This window comes from Vigna unguiculata, chromosome 11, assembly GCF_004118075.2.
Source record: "Vigna unguiculata cultivar IT97K-499-35 chromosome 11, ASM411807v1, whole genome shotgun sequence".
In the NCBI taxonomy this organism is placed as follows: domain Eukaryota; kingdom Viridiplantae; phylum Streptophyta; class Magnoliopsida; order Fabales; family Fabaceae; genus Vigna; species Vigna unguiculata.
This window is the reverse complement of record NC_040289.1, coordinates 40945254-40964745: the sequence shown is the minus strand read 5'-3', so window position 1 is coordinate 40964745 and position 19492 is coordinate 40945254. Positions and strand designations below refer to the sequence as shown.

The 19492-nt window shown below is 31.9% G+C and overlaps 3 protein-coding genes across 5 annotated transcripts; 2 read left to right on the top strand and 1 right to left on the bottom strand.

Moving 5' to 3' along the window:
- The first annotated feature begins 531 nt into the window (after positions 1 to 531).
- On the top strand, positions 532 to 4254 carry LOC114168175 (EEF1A lysine methyltransferase 4). Of its 2 annotated transcripts, XM_028052913.1 has the most exons (8): positions 533 to 886; positions 2005 to 2118; positions 2227 to 2295; positions 2435 to 2454; positions 2618 to 2670; positions 2780 to 2810; positions 3224 to 3305; positions 3788 to 4254. In XM_028052913.1, exons 1-8 carry the CDS (start codon positions 703 to 705, stop codon positions 3991 to 3993), a joined length of 759 nt encoding a protein of 252 aa, XP_027908714.1. In that variant the 5' UTR covers positions 533 to 702; the 3' UTR covers positions 3994 to 4254. The 2 variants fall into 2 exon arrangements, with proteins under 2 accessions (XP_027908715.1, XP_027908714.1); XM_028052914.1 differs by lacking the exon at positions 2005 to 2118 and having other exon boundaries at positions 532 to 886.
- Positions 4255 to 7143: 2889 nt separating this feature from the next.
- On the top strand, positions 7144 to 13536 carry LOC114168692 (serine carboxypeptidase-like 40). The gene is made up of 7 exons (XM_028053600.1): positions 7144 to 7625; positions 9916 to 10023; positions 10111 to 10385; positions 12170 to 12421; positions 12537 to 12745; positions 12927 to 13032; positions 13211 to 13536. Exons 1-7 carry the CDS (start codon positions 7244 to 7246, stop codon positions 13370 to 13372), a joined length of 1494 nt encoding a protein of 497 aa, XP_027909401.1. The 5' UTR covers positions 7144 to 7243; the 3' UTR covers positions 13373 to 13536.
- LOC114168691 (ubiquitin-like modifier-activating enzyme atg7) lies at positions 12149 to 18973 on the bottom strand. Of its 2 annotated transcripts, XM_028053599.1 has the most exons (15): positions 18664 to 18973; positions 18250 to 18467; positions 17947 to 18138; positions 17797 to 17851; positions 17590 to 17684; positions 16757 to 16946; positions 16558 to 16657; positions 16296 to 16440; positions 16064 to 16222; positions 15778 to 15966; positions 15434 to 15625; positions 15245 to 15360; positions 14954 to 15110; positions 14145 to 14318; positions 12149 to 12273 (listed from the first exon to the last, which is right to left on the bottom strand). In XM_028053599.1, the coding sequence occupies exons 1-14, from the start codon at positions 18782 to 18784 to the stop codon at positions 14151 to 14153; spliced, it is 2097 nt and encodes a 698-aa protein (XP_027909400.1). In that variant the 5' UTR covers positions 18785 to 18973; the 3' UTR covers positions 12149 to 12273; positions 14145 to 14150. The 2 variants fall into 2 exon arrangements, with proteins under 2 accessions (XP_027909400.1, XP_027909398.1); XM_028053597.1 differs by lacking the exon at positions 12149 to 12273 and having other exon boundaries at positions 13991 to 14318.
- Positions 18974 to 19492: the final 519 nt, after the last annotated feature.

Genomic DNA, 19492 nt, shown 5'->3' with positions numbered 1-19492 from the left:
GTTCTTTTCTCATGGCATGTTTTATTTCTTATTATAACATTTTTGTCAGTGGTTTTTCTTCATAAAAATATCTTAATTAAAGCTATTTTAAATAAATAATAAATGAAATATATTGATATATATTTTTTCTAGGATTTCAACCTCTCCGTATAAAACACATTTTAGAAATTTTGATTATTTACTTGCGAAACTGCTGTTAATAAAGTTAGAATAACACCGACTATTTAGAATAATTTAATAACATTTCTTACACATTATACATTGCATGATTGAATTACCATGTATAAATAAAATTATTATTTTTTAAATACTTTTTTTTTCCTGAAGATGCATGAGAATAATAAATTTAGAAATGAATATACCGGATCTTTCATTGAACCGTGAAGGAATGAATGCTGGATAAGGATTTGTGTATCTGCACATGAGGAGAAGGCCCACAAACAAAGGCCCACACACAAAAAAAAGGCCCACAGAAAATGAGAAGAATGGGAAGAAGTGAAGTTCACACTTTCTGAAGTCTCATTTATATATATAGTTAAAAAATAAATAAAAAAATAAAAAGAAGAAAATCTGGTTTTGTCGCCGCCGTGTTCCATTCCCACCACACAGTCTCACGCACCAACCAACCACCATAACCGATTTCTCACTCGCTCACTCGCTCGCACACGCACTGTTCGAACTGCAGAAAGATAAGATTGGAAGATGTATAGGGATGTGTCTAGCTGCAACACCTACAACTACGGCGACGCGCTGTATTGGGACGCGCGCTACGTCCAAGAGGGTGGTTCCTTCGATTGGTACCAGCGTTATTCTGCTCTCAGACCTTTCGTGCGCAATTTCATCCCTCTTTCTTCCAGGATTCTAATGGTTGGTTGCGGCAATGCTGGTAAAGCTTTCCCCTTTCTCTTTTCTCTTTCTTCACTTCGCTCTCAGCACCAACACAACTCAATACAATCATTCCATTTCGATTCCTCTCTCCTTCTCTGCTCTAATTTCACCAACTCTAGGGTTTTTCCTCTTTTGAGGATTGCAAACGCTGGATCTTATTTTGTTAACTAAAACAGCACATCCTTCTGTTTATTTCCCGCTTCTTCTCTAAACGGAGAAGAACATTTCATTCTCGAGTAACTTTTGAAGTGAGTTGCTACCAATTGATGGAATAGAATTTGTTTTAGCTCATGTTTGTGCCATTGATTGCCAAGGCTCTGGAAGTTTGAATAGTGATACGATCATATGACCAACAAGAGGAGAAATAGGGATTTCCTTGGTAATTGGTTTGTGGAGGATGAATCTTGTTAGTAAACACGAAATGGCTTTGGTTGGAGATATAAGCTGCGGTATAGTTTATATAGTTTAAGTAGTGTTTCACATAATATGGAAGAAAATAACTGCCCTGAAGAGATTTTGCAGTGTGGGAGTTATAAAATAGTTTAGGAAATTGTACTAAAGCAATGAGGATGGAGGTGGTAGGTTTAGTTTTCATTCTCATCCATGCAGAAGATGGAGTTCTCATTCTCTATTACTCGTATACGTATTTATAGTATTTTGAAGATGATTGATGAATCTAGTCCAGGAACTTTGTAACTGATTTTTTTTTTTTTTTATAGTATTTTACTTGTATTTTCGTTTAAGGCATCCATGGCATTTTATTTTAAATTATGAAAGTCATTATTTTTTTTTCTTTTTTAAGAATTTATTTATATATAGTATACATGGTGCAAACTATTTGCCCATAAAAAAGATGTAAACTATAAGAGAAATTCAAAACAATGGCTATCATGCTATAGCGATTTTGGGACCATTCTTTAGGCACCACTATCCGGGATTTAAACATTGCTAGAAACAAGTTATTGATTAATTGAATGTGAGCTATTCATACGCTTATCTCGGTATCTTATCATATGCCATGCCATCTTGCTTGAATGAAATTTATCGTGTGTGAACTATTGAATTCATATTTTTCGGAGAATCTTACAAGGAGAAGGATACTGTCATATTTTACAGTTATGTCCGAGGATATGGTCAAAGATGGTTATGAGCACATCACAAATATTGATATTTCATCGGTTGCGATTGAGATGATGAGAAGAAAATATGAGTACATACCTCAGCTAAAATGTATCTAATTGATGACATTGTTTTGTTTATTTGTATAGTATGTTACTTTTTAACTAACTTTAAAGGCCCTAAACTCCTTACTTATGCTTCCTCAATGAATCTCAATAGACTTGCAGATGGATGTCAGGGATATGAGCCTTTTTCCAGATGAATCCTTTGACGGTGTTATTGATAAAGGTATCATAACTCCATTCAATGCAAACTTTGTCTAAATTAATGAAATCTAGAATGTATACATGTTTCGTAATTCTTATACTGATGCTGCTTTGGTCTCGTTATTACATTTTCACCATTGCTTGGTTGATGGTTGATCTAGGAACTCTCGATTCATTGATGGTATGTTGCTTCACTGATAGTTCTCATAATTTATCTATATACCTCTACACACACACACACACACACACACACACACACACACATATATATATATATATATATATATATATATATATATTTCTCTGCATGTCCTAATCCTCGATTTTGCTTGTATGTACTTCAGTGTGGTACTGATGCTCCAATTAGTGCTTCTCAGATGCTTGCAGAAGTGTGTAGGTTGTATAGACTTTAATGAGAATAAATTTCTTGAGATTTGAACAGAAGCTTTAACCGACCATCTTCTTGTCGAAATTCTCATTGATTATGTCTATTTTCTTCTTTGCAGACTTCTAAAACCTGGAGGGACTTATATTTTGGTAATATTATCTTCTATTTATATAAATCAGAATAGCTGTCTGTCTTTGATGGAAGTGTTTTCAGGAGCTAATATTCAATGGAAAAAGTTTTTAGGAACCTTTTTTACGACGATAAAACTTTTAAGAGTTTTATTTAACTTCTTGAATTGAATTTAAACTTTTTAAACAAATTTTCATTAGTTTAAAATTATCCAGATCATAATATGAATTACTTACCGTAACTTAAAATGAAACTTGTAAGTTCAATAATTATTATTTTTAGGAACTCAAATGATAATCTTGCAATATATTTAAAAATATTTATTATAAATTTTATGTATGAAAATAATTTATCATTTGTTTGTATTATATAGGCTAAAATATTGGTTTACTTGGATAAGTATAGCTAATTTTTGAATGGTGACTTGTTTCAGATCACGTATGGCGATCCAACAGTAAGGATGCCTCATCTAAGCAGACCCGTATACAATTGGAAAATTACGTTGTATAATATCCGTAAGTTTATTCCTTTTCATCTTTTCTTGTGCTAGAAAAAACTTTTTCTTCACCACTAAATGTAGATAAATTGCCCTTTTACTCTTCATTTTGTTCTTGACATTGGATAATTTGGGCCAAAAGAGGTATAGAAGAAGATTTATTTTGGTTTCGTTCTTATTTGGATAATGAGCAAAGCTATCTGATAATTAAATATTTTTGCAAGATTGAAGATCTTTGTCTTCTAAAATGTCAGATCTTCAATGCTTGAGGGAGAGTTGATACTATGCTTGTAGGCATCTTTGCAAAAAAACTAAATGTAATTTGAAAATTAAATGATTCTTAAATAGCAGAATCAACTTATTAAACAAGTTCATTTCTTATTTAAGATCATGGTGATTCTTTTGCAAAAGGTTATGCTCTCATGAATTTATATGAAGAAACAGCATGAATTATAATTTGTTGAAGTTGTGGATCTGTAATTCAGTGTTCTTCTGATGCAGCAAGACCTGGATTTCAAAAGGCCGAAAGTAGTACACCATCGAGAAAATCATTCTTGGAGCCCATCCCTCTTTCAGAAAAGGGATTGCTACCAGCAGATTTCGTTCTGGAAGATCCAGACTCTCACTTTATATATGTTTGTAAAAAGATAAATGACACAGAGATAGACACTATACCCACATACCAATTAACAGCTGATGTTTTATAGCGCTGACTTATTTTAATGTTCATCATAGTCATTTATGGTCGCTCTTGTCATCTGTATTAGTTGGATAAGTTACCACCATCAATGTGTTGTTGTTTGCAATAGCATTTTATTTTCATAAGTTAGAGCAGTGAAGTTAGCTTGTAGAGATGATTGAAATCATTAAAATCTTTGAAGAAATCAGACAAATTGACTGATTAATGTATTGTTTTGCCGGGATTTTGTTTGGACGAAGATGAATGGATTGTATGTTGTATTCTTCTATTATAATATGTTTCATTGAAAGATTGAGGATTTGTGATAGCAAAATGGTTTGGGAAAGAATGTGCATGTGTGTTACTGGTGTTAGTGTGAGGGACACTGGATGAGTTTGTTTGGCTGGCTCTTAACCGTAGCTCTTTACCTTATCACTTTACTTTTTATTAAATTACTTTGATCTTTGTTTTCGTTGATAAATATCAAATTAGTTTTGCTTTTTTTATCTTAATTTAGTCTTGAATTTTTTTAAAATAATTCAATTTCGTCTTTATCGGTTGTTGTGAATTATTGTTAGTTTTTCACAAACTGTTTTAAATTCAAGAAAATCACATATCGATATGTAATATCGATTTAATTAAAGATGAGACAAAAAAATAAACGGAGGACCAATATAATACTATTCACAAAATAAGGAAAAAAAATTAAATTAACTTTTTTTTTCTTAAGTTTATTATCAATTTGACCTGATTTTCTTCCACCGAAGGACGTGATATATCAGACTAATTTAAATTCCTTTTATTCTCTCTTTAAAGTGAATAAGTGTCATTAAATTTAGAAAAACTCAATCCAAATTTTTAGGAATCTTAATTGAACGAAAGATAGTAAATATATGTTAAAAATTATATATAATTTACTTTATTATGTCTTTCCCTGTCAAGATCTGGTCTTTACTCTATCCTTAACATTTTGGTAATTAACATTTGTGATTTCTTTGACTTATTATACAAGTCGATCACGATATAATTACTACTATATCATTAAGCAGAAAAAAAAATGTAAAGCTAAATTATGAAGTACATTCAATCACTACGGGTCTCTCATTTGTAGTAAAGAATGTTATGTCTTTATCTCATAAATAAATCTTGGTTAGGTATATTATTATCATGGAATATTTCTTGATATACAAAACAATATAAACAACACCAAAAAAAGTGTCCCACTGATAGTGATTGCTCATAATTAATTTGAACCATTCTTTTCTTCATGCCTACTACAAGCTTTTGAAACTAACGGACACAAAATATGAATGCAGTGTTAAACTTTTGTCAGAAGCAATTTGGGATCAAATTTTAAGAGTAATTTATTAGAAACGAATCCCACAGAATTAGTAAAGGGCTTTTATGTTTTCGTCACCTTTTTCTATTTGAAAGCGTTTTTTAGTCCAAAAGAAGACATGGAATTCTGAAAAATGCAGGTTGAAGCAATATTTTGGAGAATCACAGTGTTGGAAAAGAAACTACCTAACGAGTTTAAATACAAGAAAAAAAATTGCTTTAGTTTGTGAATTTGTATAATTAAATACAAGAAAGTGAATGATGAGAAGAAAAGAAAACAAAATAAATGAGATACAATGATTGATGTGACAGAGGAATAGATAAATAAATAATATAACAAAATAATATTATATTAACAGCACCATTATTTTTATAAATTCAAGAAATATTGAGCTGCATGTGCTTTTATGTCCATGCCTATTAGAATATAATTCATCAATCAGTAGTGCAGTATTTATCTCCATTAAATTCAATTCTTTGTTTTGAAGAAATTTGGTAGAGTTTTTAGTTTTGGGTGAGACACAACAGTTGAGTTCAAACATGTGGATGTAAAATTTGGCTGTCATGCTAAATTGAAGTAAAGAAATTCATCCATGTGCAGGGTTTTGTATATTTCTTCATTTATCAATTATATTTATTGAGAAATTGAAAGATTATATTTTTATATGGTCATGAAACATTAGTTTATATATATATATATATATATATATATATATATAAAGTATTTGATATCAATTTTACATTAAAATCTTAAAATAATAATATTATGAGTCTTTAATTTATATAATGTTTAATTTTATCTATTATATTTAATATGAGACTTGACTCACATTTAAATATTCTCGATACATGATGACCATCCACAATCTAAATGTTGAGTTTTCTTTTATTTAGAATTGCCCTTTTTGATCTATGCATTTTTTTTTTTAATGTTGAAACTTGGCATGTGCATCATTTGTGATGAATCTTCCTTCCTCCTTCTTCTACCATCTTTTTCTCTGTCTTTTCCATTCGCCATTTTCATAATTTACACAAATCAGTAGTATTAAAAAAGCAGACTCATTGAAATGACACCCTTATGAAAGTCAACAAATGGGCACAATAATTACCCTAACCCTAAATTCAATAAATAAAGTGATTCCGAAATTGAATAGCTATCATTAGACACCAGAAAAGAGTTAACACATTTTAATTTCTTCCTACATGGATTCTTCCTTTTGTCACTTTTGTTCCCTTTTTCACATTCTCTTGCCCTAACCCAATTCTTCTCCTAACCAAATTAACTCACATTTAGCTTCAAGAAACCATACCAAAATAACAAACCCTAATAATTATAATAATCTTACACCGTCCAAAGTTAATTTTCTTTAATAAAATATATACACAGAAGATAATCTGATTTGATCTCACGAAAAAGTAAATTTTAAATCTAATTCAATTTTATAAATTAAATTCGTATTTGAATACACGTTTTAAAATTGATTTTACACGAATTAATTTCTGGCCAAAACAACAACTAATTGTTGTTTTCCTTTAAACACAAATCTCCAAAATTCATTTCAACGACAACCAAACACATTATCTAAGGGATTATTAAAAGATTCTTATCTTAAATTTAGTTATGATATTGAAATAAAATTGCACTCCTAAGATCCACTTTCATGTGGCCTAACACAATTGGTGGCTAAGGAGAAGGTAAGGTTCAAATTTGGCCCACATGCTTATCATATCAATTTTGGGTTGCTCAATCTTACCCTTCAACCATGTCTTGGTTGTTGCAACTTCAAAAATCTAAAGCAGTTATTCTTCTTTGTACAATACAATATATAGTGTGATGGTGGCACAAAACTTTTTGGCATATTATAAACCCATACCATTAATTCTCACATTTGCTATATATATTTGCCACTCTTCTCAGTGATTCTCCACAGAAAGACACAATGGGCAAAGCAAACACTTCTTGTTGTGTCTTTCTTCTATCCCTTTTCACTCTTTCATTCTTTGTGCCTCAAACCTCTGCAAATAGGCAACTTCAAACCCTCAACAAACTGCAAAATTCTAAGTTTTTCAGAGGAATTTCACAAACTGATAAGAGTGAGTTTGAGGTTGAAGAGGTTGTTCTTGATGGCATTGTTGATTCTCAAAAGGGTCTCAAAGAAAAAGATAGAATCGGAAGACTTCCAGGGCAACCCCAAGTGAGTTTTTCTCAGTATGGAGGGTATGTAACTGTGGATAAAGTTGCAGGTCGTGCCTTCTACTATTACTTTGTTGAAGCTCAACGTTCTAAACACTCACTCCCTCTTCTTCTTTGGCTCAATGGAGGTAAGCAAGAACAACAACAATATCAATCTTATTAGATCTAATTCTTTATCGTCATTTTCAAAATAACTTTGAGCTTATTCTTTTGTTTCCGAAAAACTAGCATATTAAATAAATTCGTAAATACGTAAATAACGTGTGTTATGCACTCAAATATGAAAGCTATGTTAATTTTGTAGTTTATTAAAAGACTAGTATATTGAATGGATTAGTGAAAAGGGTATGCACTCAAACATGAAAGCTATGTTAATTTTGTAGTTTATGAGTTTGAATGCTTTGAAAGTTACACGCTTTAGAGTAAGTGTGTGTGAGCCATTGTGTCCACACGCATGCACATGTAAATGTTTTTTTTTGCCTCCAATTCATGCTATTTTAAGGGACACATCACTTAAATTCAAACAAAAAATGCCAAACAAAATTCACAAGAATCTGGCCTGAGATGCTTGCTAAATTCATTGCTTCCTTTTTTTTTTTCCTTTGCAATGAAAGTGATGTAAATGGTTTAATTAAGATGAACTATAGCAATTGCTCCAAATGTGGTTGCAACCCTACATGAACACACTTATAACCACACATAATTTTTAATGTTGTTTTTTTCTTAGGGAAACTTCATTATTTTGGAAGTTACTTTCAACCCACTTAAGTTGAGTTAGATCACGTGAACTCATTCAATAAAACATGAATATTTTTGTCACTCTGAATCTACTTATGGTCAATTGTTTCACACGACTCCTATGTTGTTCATAATTAGATGAGTTGTTATATAATAAACATTAATTAACTAATTAATTGGAGTGTTTAAATTAATGAGCTGTCTAAAAATTATTGCTAATGAACTGTTTGTGGAAAGAGAGAGACTTGAGCTGTCATAGTTATTCTATTCACTAATTATATCACAACAAATGGTTCATTCATTCTTCTTAGAGGTGATTCATCATAAACAAGTGGATTCTTATGAAGGTGTTCAAATCCCATAATTCAAGCATCCAGAAGATTTTTGCATTTATTGTAACCATTTTAAAAAGATGCCCTACCAATGTTTTTATATTTTTTTAATTTTTATGCAACATAAGTATTTATTGGCTTTACAAAAGTGTAAGCTAATCGAGTCTAAATTCTTTATTATATTTTTTCTGTCTCCTATTAAGCATTAAAAATACACTATATTGATATTAATATTTTTTTAATTTATTTTAAAACGTTAAAATTAATGGTAGTTTGTCTATTATAAAAGTATAGTAGATGAAGTGTAAAAAAAACTAGTAAAAAATCCAAATTTTAAAACTTTATTTATTTTCTCATCAGAAAAAAGACAAAGACTTTATTTGTTTCACCCAAAGACTAAATTGTGAATACAAGTCAAATCCTGTTTTCGATATGAAATTTAAAATGGTCATTTTCCACTTAGAAGTAAAATACCAATCTTTTTCAACACTAATGGTAGTCCATTCAAATTAAATTATTGTATATTTATTGTTCACTGGTCATCATGATCAACATATACTATGTTTTTGTCAACTTGCGAACCTCATGTGCTTGTTTATATGGTGGGGTAACACCATGCTTTTTGTGTATAGAACTTTTTATTACAATACACTATGAATACGAGTTACTCGTATTAAAAAAGAAAAGCTGATACCACTTTTAACATAAAATTTCAAATTTTTTTGTATTTTGTATTTTTAGGTTTAATATGTTTTTATTTATTAACTTTTTTAATGAAAAATAAAATCGGTTTTTCTTCTAAATTTGAACTAATTTATTTTTTTATTTTTGGAAATACGTGAATTTAGTCTTTTTAACGAAATATTGTTAAATTTATTTAATGTTTCAAACGTGTTTCTTATCTAACATTGGAGCATAAATGTGTCAAATAGTGTAAATAATTCAATACTATCATCATAAAACGCGTTTTAAACGTTAAATAAATCTAACAAAAAAATCGGTTAAAAGAATTCACACATTTCTAAAGTTTGAGAATAAAATTAGACCAAAATTTTGAAGATGAATTAATTTTAATTTTTACTAAAAGTTGCGGGATAAAAACATATTATCTTTATTCTATTACACAACTCAATTAAATGAATTGTCTATATAAAAGACTTGAAGGTTTAAGATTTGTGAATTTTTTTCTTATATATCACTCAATTTTTTCTATTTTGATTAATGCAAGACTTTTAACTCATAGTTGATTTTTTAACTATGTATACACCAAACATGCTAATTAATAAGAAAATAATTGAACCTAATTGCATATTATTGTGATTTAATTCTTTGTGATATAACTTTTCAGGCCCAGGATGTTCTTCTCTTGCCTATGGAGCAATGCAAGAACTTGGACCCTTTAGAGTAAACAGTGATGGCAAAACACTGCACACAAATGCATTTTCATGGAACAGAGGTATATACCAAAATCAAAATTGTCTTCTTTTTCCCTATACTGTAAAATAAAATGATAGTTGATCTCACTTGTAATTGGGTTTTGAAGTTGCCAATGTTCTGTTCCTGGAGTCACCTGCTGGAGTAGGGTTTTCCTATTCAAACAAATCAACAGATTATGGTTCCAATGGAGATAAGAAAACAGCTGCAGATAATTATTTGTTCTTGGTGAATTGGTTGCAGAGATTTCCTGAGTATAAAAACAGAGATTTTTTTATTGCTGGAGAGAGCTATGCTGGGCATTATGTGCCTCAACTTGCACACACCATTCTTTATCATAACAAAAGGGCAAATAAAGCAATCATCAACTTCAAAGGAATCTTGGTACGAATACATTCCTTATTTTTTTTCGACAATGATATTTTAATTTTTAAATTTTGACAATTTTCTCTTATAATATGAGGTGATATTTTATAAGTAGTTTTGAAATATTGAGAATGAAAAAATAAAAAAATGAAAAACCATTTAAAAAATGACACTTAAAATTATAAAAAAAGTTGTCAAATAGTAAAAAAAATATTTCCCCTTTTTGTTTTTCAAATGCAAATAGTGGTTGTTGACCCATGTGTTAATTAGGTCTACAATATAATTGATAAGTCCTATATCTCACATTAGTCATGGTTTAGTTGAATAGGCTTTTTCTAAATTGTTGTACCTATTATTGTTGACTAGGCTTTTTCTTAAATTTTGTTACTTTCATATTTAAAAAATTATAATAACACAAAAAAACCTAGTAAAAAAGGTTTGAGATTAGTTGGATTCAAAAGGGAATTTGGGTTTGGACCAACCCACTTTTCCTTGGGTGGGTCCAAGTTTATGAGCCGTGATTGGTTTATTGAATTGAAATAATGAAATTGTAGTCCTTGCTATGAGAGATGAGAGGATAGGGTTGTATAATTTTTGGAGATAATGTTGATTTTTTTATTGTTAGTGGGCTAAGAAGTAGATATGATTAGTGGTCCCTTAAGGCCTGACTCAGTATGGGTGGTGACACAGTGTAGATTGGTCATTATTTGATTCAATTTGGCACCATAGCTATCATTGGTTGAACAATGAAATGTATACAAACTTCATACAAAATATAAATAAAGATAACAAATAAAATGTTTTGTTAGATAAATAATTTTTTTAATATAATAAAAATACAGAATTTTAATAATAATCGAAGTGAAGAGACACATGTATTTATTAAAGAAAACAAATTGTTATATAATTAATACTTATATAAGATTAATTACATAAGAACGTAAATTTTTTCTCTTTAATAAAAATATTTAACAATTACTAAATATCATATATGTACTGAATTGCGTTAACTAATAAAATTAAAAAGTTTAAAGTTGTGATATTAAGAGTGTAACCTTTTTGTTGTACTAAAAATAAAATATGTAATAATTATAATACTGAATTAAATATTTACTTTTCTTTGTTCATTGTACTAAGTATACAGAAACTACAGATGTTAAAATAACCTTACAAGTATTATTCTTTAATTTTAGAGAATTGAAATAGATTATAGATATATTTTAATAGTCCAACTATATCCTATAAATTCTTTTAATTAGTTGGTCTTGTTTGTCAAAATATTCACGCATAATTGAAAGATATACATTATGGAGATTAGTTGATTTTAAAAAAATAGTAAAATGGGAAAAATGTGGAGTTTATGAGATATTCATAGATTTTACATAGATGAAGTGTAATATAGCTATTTGTTACACTCTAAGTAATTAATGTATATGCCAAAGTGAAACAATTTGGCACCCTTGAATAAAAAATGAAAATTTAATAACAATTATTCATGAGTTCATCATAGAAAGAGATGGTACTTGAGTCATTCTCCTTATCAGAATGGACAATGATATTTTTCTTTCTCTCTCTCTCCAACTGTTGCAATCATAATTGCAGTTTCAAAACCTCAGCTCTAAGAAAAAAGCTCGTAGTTTTGTAAGTGACTGAATTGAATCTTACATATACCATAAAAAAAAAACGAGTCAAATAATGGTAAAGGATTTGAATTCTTATTATCTTCGTTCAGAAATTGTTATTGCAATTACAGAACAGGACTAACATATAGAACTCTACGTGTGTTTTTTCACATTGTACAGATTGGAAATGCAGTGATCAACGAAGATACTGACTCGTCAGGACTGTATGATTATCTTGCAAGCCATGCAATCATCTCAGATGAAGCAGCTTATCTCAATAAAGCCTGTGATTCCTCATCAAAGATAGGGAGAAATCAGTGCGATGCAGCAGAATTAGAACTTGAGAAAAATATTGAATACATTGATTTATACAATATTTATGCTCCACTGTGCGACAGTACAAAACTCACACCCCAGCCAAAAAGATATTCTGTAAGCTTCAAATTTCAGTTTTTTTTTTTCTTTCTATTTGTTAAATATTTAGTCCAACATGATGCATGAAGTTCACTCTGATGAAAGATTCCATTTTTATTTTGTTTTGTTGCAGATTGTCACTGATCCATGTAGTGAGTATTATGTGCATGCATATATTAACAGAAAAGATGTTCAAGAGGCTCTCCATGCTAATGTCACCAATCTCAAACATGATTGGGAACCCTGCAGCGAAGTCATTACTAAGTGGGTAGATAGTGCTTCAACAGTTCTTCCACTTTTACACGAATTACTCAACAATGGCCTTAGAGTTTGGATTTTCAGGTAAAATCTTCATCCACCCACTTGTAGGGGCTATTTTGATCATTTAAAAAAGTTAACTTTTGCATTTATAAAGAAAGAGATTAAGAGGTAAAATAGTGAATATAAAGTGTGTGTAAAATTTTACTGGGTATCGAAATAATAGTACCCATCTTCTAATAACTAATTCTCCATGTTATTACAGTGGTGACACAGATGGAAGGGTGCCTATTACTTCAACCAAGTATTCGGTTAAGAAGATGGAGCTTCCCGTTGAAACTGTTTGGCACCCTTGGTTTTCCCATGGAGAGGTAATAAAGAAACCTCAGTTTTCACTAACTTTTTAATCGGTGCAAATGCATTACAGCTAATTAATGATTGTACATGTTGCATTGAAAGAATAATCATGAAGCGTGGTAGCTGCTTTAACATTTATAATCATACTTAATAGCATAAGAAAGCATTTTCACAATAACTTTTCTGTGACAGGTTGGTGGCTTTGCAGAAGTATATAAGGGAGGCCTAACATTAGCTACTGTGAGGGAAGCAGGGCATCAAGTGCCAAGTTACCAACCCGCAAGGGCCCTAACTTTGATAAAAAATTTCTTAGACGGCACTCCTCTTCCCGGTCCTCCCAAAAGACATAACTAGTTTCTTGGAATTTCGTTTCCAATAATTATTGTAGTGATGTCTAATTTGAATGAAAATAAATTCAATTATAGTTGGGGTTCTTGGATTCTATTTTTGTTGGCAATCTTTCATTGGTAAGAAGACTCTTGTAAGGCTGTAAATATCATTATAAGCTCAAGCCAAAACTTGAACATGGCAGGACATAAATGGTGCAACCCTTCAAGCCTAATTGCACTAAAAGGAAAAGAAAGTATATTTATTTGGATTCCTAAAAATATGGTGTATTCAATGTTTCGTAAAACATGGCCTTGAAGAATTGCTTATAAATGAGCACGACCCAAATCACCAGACGGTTAATTACAAAACCCACAAATACAGAAGCAAGGGTCACTAAACAGGGAGTATAACCTACCTAATAAGTCTCGCATAAGTTTTAATAATGAAAAAGTAAAGTTTAAAAACCAATAATGAAATAAAAATCTGAAGATGGTGTTTAACCTTTTCCCTTACAGCAAGAAAATGGTGATTAAGATACAGTGATAATGGTGTGGTTAAATAAGATAGCCATAAATGGTTAGTAAAGCTTGAGGTTGCCTTCTCAGATTTAGATTTTGCACGTGTTAATAAATTACCGACTGGTAAATGTATAATAAACTTCAATTGCTGACATTGATGAATATACAGTTATTACATGAATTCAGTTTTGTACATTTGACAAGTTATGGCAGTATGGTACTAAACCATTGCTAAAAAAATCATATAAATTGCACAGATTAATTTATGTACAACTGACCGATCATTAAATTTCAACACAGTCGTCATCCTCCTCGTCTATCTCCCTGTCCCAATCCAAGGAGGTGGCTGATTTCATCAACTCTGTCAGTCCAGTGAGATCCTCTAGGTAAGTAGGATGATTAATGGCTTGAAGTATGAACTCCATTCCTTGGTTTCGATATTCTAATACAACCTGAATGGTTGCAATTTAAAAAAACATGGACAGAGAAAATGGTGATGATGTGTTCGACAACCTAGGCCAACAATATACCTCACGAACATCTATTAAACTTTGATGCATGCACCTATGCCAATGAGAGGACAACACGCACTACTACTCTACTATGAAAGATAAATCTAATCAGTTCTCCATGTAAATTTTCTCCCAAAATTCCAGCATATTGATTGTTTATTTGAGAGTTTGTCAATTAAATTACACAAAAAAAAAATATATTCAATAATTGGAATTAATAATTACAAACTCCAATCCACCCTCCATTTGTGTAATTCCCTTTTCCAATTCCATATTCCACTTTTTCCTCTATGAACAGAAATATTATTCCACTTTGCACTACTAATTGAATCTGATTGATGTTAATGGTTTTAAACTAAACCACAAATAAAGCTCGAAGAAGTTCGAGAAAACGCCTTGGTCTAAGTAATTATTCTTTTAATTTTTAATAATTAAAATTTAGGTAAACTAAAGTTAAGCACTAAATCTTGTTAGCACAGTTTCATGCCCAGGCGTTATAGGCAACACATCCAGATCACTACTAATTGCAGAAGAAGCATTATCAAATAACGAAACTATTTAGCACCCAGACTTACTGTATGACTACAGGCAGTGCAGCTGTCTGAGGAGTAACCAATAAGGGTCATTTGAGAAAATTGAGAAAGGGAGCCGCGAATCTGATGAGGTAAAATACCAAGAGGTTGCTCAGTAGCTCGATCGACACTGTTGCTAATGTCTCCTACTGCAAATATCCTGTGAAGGTATAATTGATATCTCAATTTCAAGATGGATAAATAAAGCAACAAATGGGATTTCCTCTTTGGCTCCCTATCGTGATGCTTCAAAATTCTCGTACATAAAATAAATGTTTGTTGAATTTGAATTACCCTTGAGGATGATGCAAAATCCCGACTAGAAGTTCAACTGCAAGGGCTGAAGCAACAGGAGCCAGCCCTGGTCGGGTCACTGTACATTGTTGGTCCAAAGTACGGTTGGATGTTGACTGCAGAAAGCCATTATGAATTAGTTATAATGCATAAGTTAAAATATCATACAGAATGCAGCACGAAAATTACATCGGTAGGTGCAACAACATCACTGCAGAAATAACAGCCCAATCTATGCTTTCCATTTGCATCATTAACTGGCATATCAACAGATGAAGAATTAACAATTTCAGCATTCAACTTGTGGTCCTGACTTAAAGGACCAGCTCCATGGCGCATAACCAAGAAACTGTCAAACCCTAGTGCAGCAGTAATGGTAATCTGCAAATTGATGAATAAAAAGATACATAAGCATATTAGTTAAGGATACCCAATCAAAGAATAGATTGGATAACAATCACAACATATGCTTCATTTTGAAATGTGAATCACGTGTTAAATCCATCCCCTTAATGAGAATAAACTGATCCAACCTTGTTAGTATTGGCACAGAGAAGTGTTGGCAGCCATCGACTTTCCCTTGTATCGGTTAACAAAAAAACTGAATCGTGAGCTTCAATTAAATCATGCAACCTTTTACAATCATCAAGCACACTATTGTGTTCCTGGCTTTGTATGGGATGTCCAGGCATTGGTATAGCCATAACAATACCTTCTGCATCCTGAAAATGAAAAAAATGCATGTAGTTTATCTGAAAAATACGATGATCAGATCTACCAATTTAGCATCAAGTGAAGTCTTACGGATTAATAATTTACCACTGCTGGAAATATCCGTTTGAGACTTTCAACTGCTGCAGTAGCTTTAAATTCACCACCATTAAGACAGTTATCCAAAGTATAAAGAGACTGCCTCAATGGGTTAGACATAGCCACCCTACCATTGTCAACTAGAGTAATTTTTCGAACACCCCATGCCTGCAAAAGAACGTTTCTTCCATTATCACAAATTGAAGGATAAGAATGACAATATGATTTTCTCAACACTCACCATAAGCATGCGTGCGACCTGGCATCCAAGCGTGCCAGCTCCAAGGAGAAGACACTTCATGGAAGATAAGGCATTCAAGTTTAGAGATGGCAAAGCGCGCCACCTCATAAGCTTTAAATTCAAATCTGCAGCAGATATGGCCAATCTGAAAAGAGACAACAATACAAAACTATAGATTTACCGAAAAAATAAGAAGGCATTTTATGAATGGAAAGAAGGAACAAGTAGGAGGGCGGGCAAGAGATATCAGGGAGAAAATAACCTGGTTGGATCCATGGACTGTGCAAGGCTTATACACCTAGAAGCTTTTCTCCCCTTATTAAGTTCCCATCCAACTGCACTAGGCACTGTGTCTTTCCACCCTATAAAGTTACTCCTTCCAAGTTAGAAATAAAATGAAAAAAATACAAAGGCATATCAATAACCAATAAGTGGTTACACAATACACAGTGAAATTTTACCTTGTGGAACTGTTATCAATGCTTCACCAACAAGAGACAACTTCATATCTGCAAAACCACGGTTCTCTCTGTAGCAGAAAAATTGAATTGAGTTGAGATTCCACCTCACAGAAATAAGTGCTAAGAAGTTGCGAAGAGGCCATCCAGGATTCTTTGGGAGATGACATGGATCATAAAATCCAAAAAAGATCTGCCAATAGAATCTGGTAAATTTCATCAAAGGACATCTACAGTTTCACATTCAAAAAACAATTTTACAAAGATTACATTCAATGTCTTCATTGCCCTTCGGTCCTTCTAGTTTGGCTTCTGTGCAATTTTCATGCTAATGTACTCCCTCTATTTATAAAACTAAGAAAATTTGGTCCCCTAGTCAACTTTATTCTACCTAAAATCTTCATATTCTCATTTTCTACTTAAAATCATTACAAATCGAATCAATTAAATTATCTTGTAATCAGACTTACCAACCAAATTAAATTTCACCAGAAATATAAAAATTAAAAAAAGAAACTTATTTTCAAACTATAATCTTGCATCTTATCATTTTAAGTTAAACAATTTCAACCACATTTCTTATTTCCAGACTATTAAAAATATTTCATATAAAAAGCCTTCATAAGCGCCCCAAATATTTGGATAAATAGTAAAAATATGAGTTTTTAAAATGGAAAAGAATTAACAAGGAGACCAAATTTTCTTAACTTCAAAAATAATATACTTGATTAGCTCAAAAACAAAACTGAGGGTCTAAAGTTGCACAATGTCCAAACTAGAAGAACCAAAATTCAATTACACCTTTAATAATCATAATTGGTGTTAAAGTACGAGACCTTGTTACCATTGCCTTGACAATCTTCCCAGTCCTTCAGAAGCCTGACAGTAGCACATGAGTTTTGATCTATGGTGACTAAAAAGAATGGGACATCTGCCACATTTTTTTACTATTAGGCAAAGCATACGAAGTTAACAAAGAAACGACAAAACACATTAATTAGGTTACTTCCACGCGTTTTTTGAGGAAAATACGAAATTTATACCTGCTGTTGATTTTGAGCTGCGCCACTCATTACACGCTGCAGAGAGGGATTCAGCCTAGCATTCCACAAAACAAAGAATGTTAAAATCAACAAAAATAAAGTTATGATCAAACAAATGAGTTGGGTTGAGAATAATGAAACACAGAGTACCTCGGCTGCGCTGAACCACTGAGAAGCTGGCTTCAGATTAACAACAGTTGCTGGAGGATCAAGCATGAGAGCCGGGAAAGCAAACCAGTAGTTGAAAGTCCACTTTTTTAGGTCAGCAAAAGAAATAATAAGGAATCTCGAAAGTACTGAACAGTCCTCCACAGCTTTTCCAGTTAGAATATCATCCCATATCTAATATAACAAAAGCAAAAAAGGAATCCCAAGTGAGATGAAAAAAATTAAACTCAATTTATCTTCTCTGGTACTGTCTACATGAATAACGGAATGGAATACTATGTCTACCTTTGCTGCTTCTTTCTTCAGCAGGTCATTCTTATCAAGTGCATGGAAGCTCTCCACAGTATTGGTATTGTAAAGTATCCCCGGAACAGAACACCTGTTCCGGTTGCCGCGGCTCGGTTCTGGAATTAACGATGCCTCGCTCAACTCAGAAGGTAAAGACTCGGATAAAACAGTTAAATGATTTGATACTTGAGAGTGAGAGCAAGGTGCATAAAAGCCTGCGATCAAGACACAGCATTTTGAGATGAATGAAGCTAATGTACAGAACTCATCAAACAGCGTCACATTGCAGATTCATAATTTGTAAAAGAAACTGAAAATACAAAATACGCGCATTCTTTCACAATCTTAGAAGTGGAAACAAAGATAAAAATAGTTATGTTGACATGTAGAGATGAAAGTAAAGAGATGAACCGAATATGTGAATTGGAGAATCGTCAATGCCAAGCTTGTTAAGCTTCAAGGAAGACAATCGATGCCAGAAACCCTCGTCGACGGAGCTCTGCATCGGTGCGAATTGCAGCAAAGGCTCCATCGTTTGTTGTTTCTTCGTGATCGTAGATCTGTCGCTGCTTCGTTGGGTCCCGCTTCAACGATTTTCTAACCGGTTTCAATTCTTCAATTTTCAGCAGAACTCGTCTTCGTGGTTCTGTTCATGGGGATTCAATCGCCCTCTTCAGTCAACAATGAAGCTGTTTGTTTTCATCGTCCAACAAAGAAACTTCTTCTACTACACCTGCTGATCGGCCCATATAGGCTCAGTTTTTTATGGGCCTTCAATTTTATTCTCTCCTTCGGCCCAATAGTTTAAGATGTAAGTACCTTAAAATATAAGTTTAATTTCTTATTTAGTGTCTACATTTTTACGAAATTCACTTGCCTCAGTACTTAAAATAATAGTGTAAATTATATTATATTCTCAGAAAATTTATCAAAATACATTCACTTTCTGGTCAAGAGTATAAAATTCAAACATCATAGTTTGATGGTGTAACTTATTTTTACTTGAGAAGCATAACGGTTCCAATTTGAATTGACTCACCTCTGGATTTGGTAATTTTTTAAAAAATAAAAAAGAAATTTGTACAAAATTTTAACAATGGGTCTATAACAAAATCAGGCAGATATTAATATAATTCATTCTAAAATAATTCATTTGGTTCTTATTTCATTTTAATCCTTATATATACATCTTACATTTGATCTCGCAGAACTGAAAACTATTAAAAATACATAAATAGAG